Source organism: Helianthus annuus, chromosome 17, assembly GCF_002127325.2.
Source record: "Helianthus annuus cultivar XRQ/B chromosome 17, HanXRQr2.0-SUNRISE, whole genome shotgun sequence".
Taxonomy (NCBI): Eukaryota; Viridiplantae; Streptophyta; class Magnoliopsida; order Asterales; family Asteraceae; genus Helianthus; species Helianthus annuus.
This window is the reverse complement of record NC_035449.2, coordinates 119,403,057-119,412,981: the sequence shown is the minus strand read 5'-3', so window position 1 is coordinate 119,412,981 and position 9,925 is coordinate 119,403,057. Positions and strand designations below refer to the sequence as shown.

At 39.8% G+C, this 9,925-nt stretch overlaps 1 protein-coding gene across 1 annotated transcript; it reads left to right on the top strand.

Moving 5' to 3' along the window:
- Positions 1–292: 292 nt before the first annotated feature.
- On the top strand, positions 293–904 carry LOC110924846. Its single transcript, XM_022168832.1, has one exon. The coding sequence runs from the start codon at positions 293–295 to the stop codon at positions 902–904; it is 612 nt and encodes a 203-aa protein (XP_022024524.1).
- Positions 905–9,925: the final 9,021 nt, after the last annotated feature.

The window sequence follows — 9,925 nt, the reverse complement described above, 5'->3', positions numbered from 1 at the left end:
TTGGCAGCCTTTATTAGCTGTCGGTATAGACATTAAAAATGCTTTCTCAGCTGTGGTGGGAAATGGTAAGAATATACAGTTCTGGTTAGATAGTTGGATTGACCCAGAACCTTTATATTTAAAGTTTCCGGCCCTGTTTAAAGAGGAGAGATTCAAAGAATGCCTGGTTGCGGATAGATGGGTCAGCAGTGACACCGGCCCAGATTGGCTTTGGGCCTGGTCTCGGCCTATACTCGGTCCAGATTCACTCGTTCAGTTGCAGCAACTGTTGTCTCTTATTAACTGCAGCCCCATGTCAATAGGTTCGGATAATTGGAAATGGCGGTATGAAGTGGATGGTGCATTCTCTGTTTCAAGCATTAAAACCATCTTATGCTCAACTGGTCGTGTCCGTCCCGAAAATGTCTTCGAATGGAATAACTGGGTCCCGAAGAAGGTGTGTATTGTAGCCTGGAGGGCTGAAATGGAGAGACTACCGACTAAAAGTGCATTGGCTAGACGGAATGTTCCGGTTCCGAACCAATCACGCGTCTTCTGTGGCGAGTACGTAGAATCATGCGATCACATATTTGTGTCGTGTCATTTTGCACAAATGGTATGGCAGAATGTGGCGAGATGGCTTAGAATACAATCGATTATAGCATTCGGAATCCAAGATCTTCTTACCCTTCATGGTTTATCCTCGGGCTCAAGGAGAAAGAAAGTTATACATGCTATAGTACTGGTGGTGTTATGGTGTATATGGAAGACAAGGAATGATATAGTATTTCGGAATGTGGTCCCAAATTATGCGAGAACCCTTGATGAGATAAAATCGATGGCATTTTTATGGATCAAGAATCGGTCAAAAGCAAATTCGTTGTCATGGGAGGAATGGAGTCATTTCAATTTAGGTGGTATGTAATGATGTAATAGTATTTGGTTTGGAGTCTTGGTGTTAAACGTTGTATATTTGGTGTGTAGCGACTTGCTACTTTGAACAAAATTTTTGTCGGCCGTTAAAAAAAAAATTAATTGCGCCTTTTACTAATCGGGAGGTAAAAATCACTTGCAGTTTTTCAATGTAAGCACCTGAAAACTCTAGCAGAAGCGGATATGGAGATATTAATTGCGCCTTTTACTAATCTGGAGGTGAAAAATGCCGTCTGGGATTGTGGGGATGACCAGGCCCCGGGCCCAGATGGGTTCAATTTCAGATTTATCAAGTACTTCTGGGATATTCTGAGCATGGATATTTTCAATCTGATGCAACACTTTCATGAAACCGGTGTTATCAGTCATGGATGTTCGTCTTCCTTCATTACGTTAATCCCGAAGACATCCAACGATTCAAGCTTAAATGAGTTTCGTCCAATAAACCTCATTGGTTGCATCAGCAAAATAATATTGAAAGTCCTGGCCAATCGACTTAAATTGGTAATACATTCGATTATTTCTGAAGAGCAATCTGCCTTCTTAACTAACCGCAACATCCTCGACGGACCAATGATCATCAATGAAGTTTTATCTTGGATTAAGCAAGCGAAGACAAAAGCAATGTTACTAAAGATCGATTTTAATAAAGCATTTGATTCAATTTCTTGGTCATTTATCGACTCGGTTTTGGAGCAAATGTTATTCCCGACCAAATGGAGAGCTTGGATCAAAGGTGTTTTGAGGTCCTCTCGCTCCTCGGTGCTCGTCAATGGGTCCCCTTCCAAAGAATTCTACTATGAACGTGGAGTGCGACAGGGAGATCCTTTATCCCCGTTCATTTTTATTCTTGCGATGGAGGCTTTCTCGTCTTTTGTGACGAGTGCCTCGGATATGGGTTTAATCCGTGGAATACCTATTCCTAATGGAGGTCCGTCATTAACTCACTTAATTTTTGCGGATGGCGTTCTTATTGCAGGGGAATGGTCGCAAGCGAATGCAAGAAACTTTCGAAGGATTATGTGTTGTTTTGCCCTTGTCTCTGGTCTTCGACTTAACTACAGTAAATCTTGTTTATATGGTGCTGGAGTGCCGGGGGATGAAATTACAGATATGCCTACTGCTATTAATTGTCAAGCTAGAGTTTTTCCATTTGTATATCTTGGTGTAAAGGTTGGAGCAAACATGAACAAACTTTCAAATTGGTCTCCGGTCATTGATGCGTTTGAAGCTCGTCTCTCAAAGTGGAAGGCTACCACCCTATCGGTTGGAGGGAGACTAACTCTTATTACGAGTGTGCTGGATAGCCTGCCTACATATTACTTTTCTTTATTTAAGGCACCAAAGTCCGTTATTGAAAGATTGGAAAAACTAAGGCGAAACTTCTTTTGGGGAGGCACAGTAGAAAAATAAAAAATGGCATGGATCAGATGGCAGGTTGTGTGTTCGTTGTTGGAAAATGGTGGTTTAAATCTGGGTTCCTTATTGGATTTCAACCGTAGTTTGTTGTCCAAATGGTGCTGGAGATACAGAACCGAACCAAATCGGCTATAGAGGAGAGTAGTACATGGCCTTCACAAGTCGGCCAGCCTCTCAAATCTGGAAGAACAGGGATATGGTCGAATATAAACAAAGTTGAAAAGGAACTAAAGAATAAAAACATCACATTAGGTAACCTCATAATCGGTGTACCAGGGAACGGGGACTCCATGAATTTCTGGACGGATCGATGGGTGGGTAACACGTGCCTAAAAGAATTATTCCCATCTGTGTTTCGACTTTCGACTGGAACAGGAAAAATTATATTCCGTTAGCGATCGCATATCGTTTAACAATAACATACCTTCTTTCAATTGGTGTTGGAGTAGAGATCTGGCGAATGAAATGGAGGTCAGGGAGCTTGAGGATTGCATAAACATTATCAACACTGTCCAGAGAAAAAACGGGGAAGACAAATGGCAATGGTCTATAAGTAAGGACGGTACGTTTTCGGTCAAAAGTCTTAGACAAATTCTATCAGAACCAGCTTTACCGACGGTAAGACCATTGCTGCCTTGGAACAAGTGGCTACCAAAAAAGGTTAATATTTTTGGTTGGAGGATGGCAATAGATCGTCTTCCAACAAAAGCGGAACTTCAAAAGAGGGGTATATATATCAACTCACCTACGTGTTCGTTTTGCGGTGAATCAGTTGAAACACTAGACCACCTATTGATCTCGTGCTATGTCGCAACAGTGGTTTGGCAAGATGTTTCGTCATGGTGCAACATCCCACCGATATATGCTTTCTCACTGCAGGATCTATTCGGCGTCAATCTTGGCGAGGTTGTTTCAAGAGTAAAACGGGATCTTGTTCGAGCAGTAATACTCTTGGCATGCTGGTTGATTTGGAGGTCAAGAAATGAAGTTATTTTCCAATCAAAAAATCTGGACGTGGGGAGTATACTATCGGACATAAAAACGTTGGGATATCTTTGGGTTAAGCACAGATCCAAAATCGAGCCTATGGATTGGGAGCGCTGGTGTAGTTTTAGTTTCTAAATGTAATATTGTAAATCTTGGTTGCGCCGCTTAGTGGCCTTGTTTGGTTGTATATTCTGTTTGGGTTTTATTAAAATTAGCCTTTCAAAAAAAAAATGTATGCTAGTTTTTTCTACTAAGATTGGTGGTCCAGTAATAAAACAAAGTCATTAAAAACAAGTGTGAAGTATTTGGTTCAATTAAGTGACAAAACAATAAATTCATTGTTCAAAAAAAAATTATGTACGCTAGTTCTTTGAGTCTGGGTTGACCCAAGGGGGTCCAACGCAAGCTAGGGCTTTGAGCCCTCACTTGAAAGGGCTCGCAATTTCTAAAAAAGTTACAAGTGATTTGGGCTTGGGTTTGAGCGGGACCGAATGAAGAGTCACACTGCTAGGAACGAGGAGTCGATTGTTTCTGGAACACCAAAGTAGTGAACATCAATCAATGAAGAGCACACTGCTAGGAAAGAGGTGTGGAGGGATTTGGGTTGGGAGCATTGTTCGACACGTGACAGGTGTAGGCTATATCAGTCCACACTCAAAAAAGTGGGTGTGGAAGGGGCGTGGCTAGGCAGCGTTGGGGTGCCATGTGGCACATAATTTTTTTTTTATATTAATCATAGAATTTAGTAAATTATTTTAAAAACACATTTTATTTATATTAAAATACATTACATTACCAAAAAAAAAAAATCAATCATCTTCATCTTCATTAGAGTCGAATCTAGAAAGTGTCTTAAGCCAATTGTCTTAGAGCGGCCGTAACCTTTTGCCACGTGGTAAATCCTAAATTACCACGTGTATCGGGTCTTTGTTGGAAAAAGTATAATTATTCTCTAAATCCTTTGATACTCTTAAAATTAAATTTTTACTCATACAAAAACGATGTCTAAACATTCTTTCATCATACGTTGATTCGGGTGAGAAATAATCGCTTACCAACAAATTGTTTGCGGTTTCGCGTTCACGAAAAATATACTTCCTCCGTTTGGGTTTGGGTTGGGGTTGGGAAGTCCCTTTATCTGCATCTTCAACAATAGCTTTCACCACCATGACATTGGTGATAATATTAGTTTCGCCTCGTCGTCGGATGAGGATGCCAAAACAAATTTATCATACGAATTACTTGAACTTGAAGAATCCATTTTATATATTTTTGAATTTTTGGATGGTAAAAATGAGTAAGAAATGTTTGGTTTATATAGAAAATAATTAAAAAAAAATTCTTTAAATAGTCGTTGGCCAACGGCTATGCCTAACGACTAGCCCAACGTTCATCAAATACTAGCCAATCAAAGCCAGTCATGTCACCCCAGCCCCCCTGCCCCACACCAGGCTCAATCCTAACGTCAGCGGGGCAACACCATAGCCAACGCTAGCCGGGTGTGGTCTAGCCAGCGTTTTTGGCATTCCGCCGCCCCAACTCACGCCCCACACTCCATAGTCTAAACCAAGTAAATAGTTTACTCGAACATCGCCAATGATCTCTAGATCAAGTGGTGGAAGACTTGTATTTCTTTTGAGAGATGCAAGTTCAACTCTCACTTAGTGCATAGTGAGACACTGATGGGCAATGATAGGAGACCCAGGGAAACCTGGGTTGGATCCTTGAGCCAAACGGGGTTTACTAGTAGTTTCACCGTCGTGCCTACAGGCGGGTGTGTTACTGGGTTTTCCCCATAATTGGTGGTGGACTCGGGTTACTCTCGGAGTACTTCGTTTGTCTAGTGGGTGTCCCGAAAATGATTGGGATTGATTCTGTTGGTCGTTAAAAAAAAAGTTTAGTCGAACATCTTAACTCTCAATTTTCTTACTCTAGTAATCAATCGAACTCTCAAGCTCTCTTAGGCCGTGGGGTATGGGGCTTGGGTTGGGGCGTGGGTTAGGGTAAAACGCCCAAGCCACCACCCCGGGTGGGCTTGGGTTGGGGCGTGGCCCCTTGGGGCTTGGCTTTCAAGCCGGGCGTGGGGCGGTATGGCCATGCTAGATGGCTGAATCTCATTGGCTCACCCGCCAAGTCAGGCGATTTTTTTAAATTTTGAAATTTAAAATTCAAACGGTCCCCCCATCCCCCCATCTTCTGTAACCGCCACCCGGGTCCCCCTCTATATATTGTAACCCCAACCCACTGGTCCCCCCCATCCAACGAACCGAAACCCCACCGGCTACCCAGTCTTGAACCCGCTACCCCGCTGGTCCCCCCATCCCACGAACCCAACACCGCTATGGCATCCTGGATCCGTGAAGAAGAAATGGCACTCGTCACTAGCGTCGTCGACGCTATGAAGGGGCGGCCACCGGGCCAAACAAAATATTGGACGGAAGCATTCGCGGCCTACCGACATAACGTCGATAACGATCGCCACAACCTTAACGCGTGCCAACATAAATGGCGCGAGCTACGGCCCAAGCTCGAGCATTTCAAGGCTTACTACAAAGCCGTTCCCGGTGGCGAGTTAAGCCACGAGGACCGGGTGGCGGTGGCGAACATAGAGTTTCGAGGCAAGGAAAACAAGGCGTTCGACAAGATCGACCTTTTTGAAATTTTTTTAACGCTCTAGGTTTTTTTTTATTTTGTAATTTTTAGAAATTATGTAATTTTTAGGATTATGTAATTTTTAAAATTTTAATGAAGTTGTAGGTTTTTTTTTATAAATGTTGTGTGATTTTTTATAAATTTTTTGTATTTTTTTTTAACTTTTCTGCCACGCGGTGCACCCAACCCAACCCACGCCCCGCCATACCCCGCGGACACGTAACCAGACAGTGGGAGGACTCCTTTTACACGTATCACCAAATGCCCAACCCAAGCCCCAACCCAAACCCCACCATACCCCACATTCTTAAATTAGTAACAATCGTGAATTTTTTAGGTATTCAATAGATTTCTGCTGATTGTCATCATTTTTCAGACTTCAGGTATCATTTATTTCTCATTTGTTTAATGTTGGTATTCTGATTTGTTTAATGTTACTTTTTGGTTTCTTATTAAACTTATATGATATGGAGCAGAATATGGTCCTGAGTAGGAAAATTTGTTGGTTTGTTATAAAACCCTTTTATAAATTTCGGGATTGAAATATGTATGCTTCTATCTTGTTTATTCTTCCTAGTTTGCTTACTAAATTTGGAATGCATGGATAACATTCTTTTTTATGAAATTGATTTTTGTTTTTCTATTCATATATGATAACTAACTAGGTTATTACTCATCGTACTAGGTTCAAAGATGTGGTTTGGAATGATTGGGTGAAAGACCCGTTGTATTGTTTGTAAGTTTTTGTGGGCGTCCTTGTTTTGAGGACGCACCCTTGTGTTAATGAAAGTTTATGTTAAAAAAAAAAATTACTCATGGTACCCACAGGTTATTTTATTTTATTAGTTATTAATCATGTATATTAACTAGCTTACTAAATGTGGGCTCGTCCGATTGGTAGAGGCACATGTCTCGTAGCGTGAAGGTCTTAGACTCAAACCTGGGCAAAGGTGTTTAAATTATTGGTTTAAAATAGCGTGAAGGTCTTGGACTCAAACCTGGGCAAAGGTGTTTAAATTATTGGTTTAAAATAGAGTATGAGTACCATTTTTCGTTCAAAAAAACTAAGGGATTTAAATACAAGAGAGATATCTCTCAATAATAAGGAAATGATAATAACAAAGGAAACAGATAAACCCAAAATAATATAAAAATCATTTACTATCTCAACCAAATACCAAATTAATCTACAGTCGTAATTCCTACAGGCTTAATTATATTAAATAATTTTGTAATTCCTTATCAAGTTAGATAATAACATAAACAATATATAGTTTATATGTACATGAATGTTGGGTTCTGAAAGGCGGCCCACTATACAGGCCCATCCACAAAGTTAGATAATAACATAAACTATATAGTTTATATGTACATGAATGTTGGGTCTGAAAGGCGGCCCACTACACAGGCCCATCCACTAGAAATTTGATAACCATAGTAAAAAATGGTAGGGACAATATCATGCTTCGATCCAGTGGCGGATTCAGGATTTTTTTCATAAGGTTGCGGAATATTTTTAAAGATTTTAGCCCCCTGGGTATATGAAAAAAAATCGGTTCATAACGGGCCGTATCGGGTCGGGTAGGGTCATGTAAAACAAAAGAACATCAAGCTAAAATTTATATAATCATAAAAAACACGTCAAACGTCGTTATAAACATATTTAAAATGTCGCCCTACGAATTTTTATTTTTTAAAATCTATCCAAACATCATCTAGAGCTACTTTTCTAAGCAAGTCTTTCTCTATATAACATATACAACTAATTTTTAACACTAAACACTTAAACAATCATCACCAGACTTCATAATTTTTAACTTTAAAATCAAGCCCTAGTTTTAATTGTTGATTCCTTGTAACTAACCATTTAAACACGCTAAACTTTAACTAAAACAACAAAATTAGCCAACTAAAGTTTCAAAAAACAACAAAACAACTAAAATTTCAAACTTTTTTAACAATTTTATTTCTCCTAAAAATCCAAATAAAACCAGAAAACAACAAAAATAATTGAACCATACCCGGAAAGAGTGATGAAGATGTTGTTTTCGTGAGTTTGATGGCCAGAATTTACTATTCTCCGGCGGAATCTGAAGCTGTTGCTGCTGCCTGAGGAAGACCTGTTGTGCGTTGTTGTTGGTGTTGGTGTTGGTGTTGTGGGTCTGGGATCACAAAAAAAGAGCGGGACGAGAGAAGGGGAAATAGTGGCGGGTTGGGTTATTATAGTTTAGTTCAAATTAGATTATTAGATTGGGTTAAGCGTGGATTATGGAGTGTTTATTAGGCTAAAGGTTAAGAGAAGTTAACTGAGTTAAGTGAAAGTTAATTAGTTAAGTGGAAAGTTAGTTAAGTTGTATCTTAAAAAGAATTCAGTGTTTACATAATTTTTTTTACAAATTCATAAGATTTTTTCCTAAGGGGGCGGACAAAAATTTCCGAGGATGCGGATGAAAATTTTCTAGGGATGCGGTCGGGATTTTACCGGGAATTTAGCACTTAATCTTTTTTTTTTCAAGGGGTGCGCCCGTCCACCTTGGACATAAGGTGGGTACGCCCCTGCTTCGATCTGGATCATCATCAAGCTTCCATCGGTCTTTATATGTTCATCGATTTCAGCTCTACATTGTGATAATCATACCGTTCAAGTTTATCATGTTATGTTATCCAACCCCCTCAACCTGAGCAACTCAGTATCGGACACCCTTTTCTAATGATGCATAAATATACGATGTCACTCAAACGTAAGATAACTCACGAAATATTAATCACTATTGTTTGTGACACCGGTAGTCGAAGTGCAAGCATGCCCCCGCGCACACCTAACGCGTCTAGGAGGTCCCATGTTTTAAACTAGGCTTTCTCTCCACTTCACATTATCTTTTTGTATTTCCAGCATAACCATATCTAAATTTGTCCAAGCTCGTCCCTATCCAACCTAAATCCTTGACCATCTTTTAAATTTGTGCTCACTCCTGTTGATATTTGGTAGTTTTATTTCACTATGGTATCCGTCTTTTCTGTTTGTTTCACGTCTATTTGTTCGTATGCTTTTGTTTTTGAGCCGAGGGTCTTTCTGGAAGCAGCCTCTCTACCCCCAAGAGACATAGGTAAGGTTTGCCTACATCTCACCCTTCCTTGACCCTATCTCTAGCTCTGCTATTGGTGGGATATACTGGGTACGGTTGTTGTTGTTGTTGTTGTTGTTGTTGTTGTTGTTGTTGTTGTTGTTGTTTCTACTAGATGACTTATAAGTGCATCATTTTTGTGATAACAAAAATAAAAACACATGATATAATTGTTAGTTAATTTACAAATGATCACATGTTTAGATGTCTTGGGCATAAAGCAAGTAAACGATGAGAAAAACAAGAAAAAAGACAACGAGACTAAATCAAATAAAAAGGTGGTGTTTAGGCGGTTTAGATCCTCCCCTCTCATGTTGAGATTGTATGATAGCTAGGTTAATAATGTGGTTGGATGACCTAGGCGTATGGCTTTTTGATTATTGATAGCCCGAGAGGGTCTTCGATACTATCCGCCGCAAATCACGTGTTTAGTGAATTTTGTTTTAAGTGTAAGCGGTGTTTAAAATATGGTGTACATGCTACTAATTAACTTTATGTTGGTCGCAGTTTGCATGGCATGAGCTGATGAACACAAGTGATTAATATAACATGAAGATATATAATACATTAAGAACAAATGTATATGTTAGAATCAATACTTAAATCAAGTAACGTAATCCTTGTTCAAGCTAAGGGGGCGGAAAGAAAAACTGAATAGCTAATATGTGTATCGAGAATAACTATAATTAAGGGGCTTGTAGCCTAGCGGTATCACGATGTGTACATAATGGTTGTGGTCCTCTGTAAGAGTATCTCCAATGCTAGAGCAACTCCAAAATCCAGACCCACCAACTCACACCTCACTTAATATTAATATATATTTAAGAAAG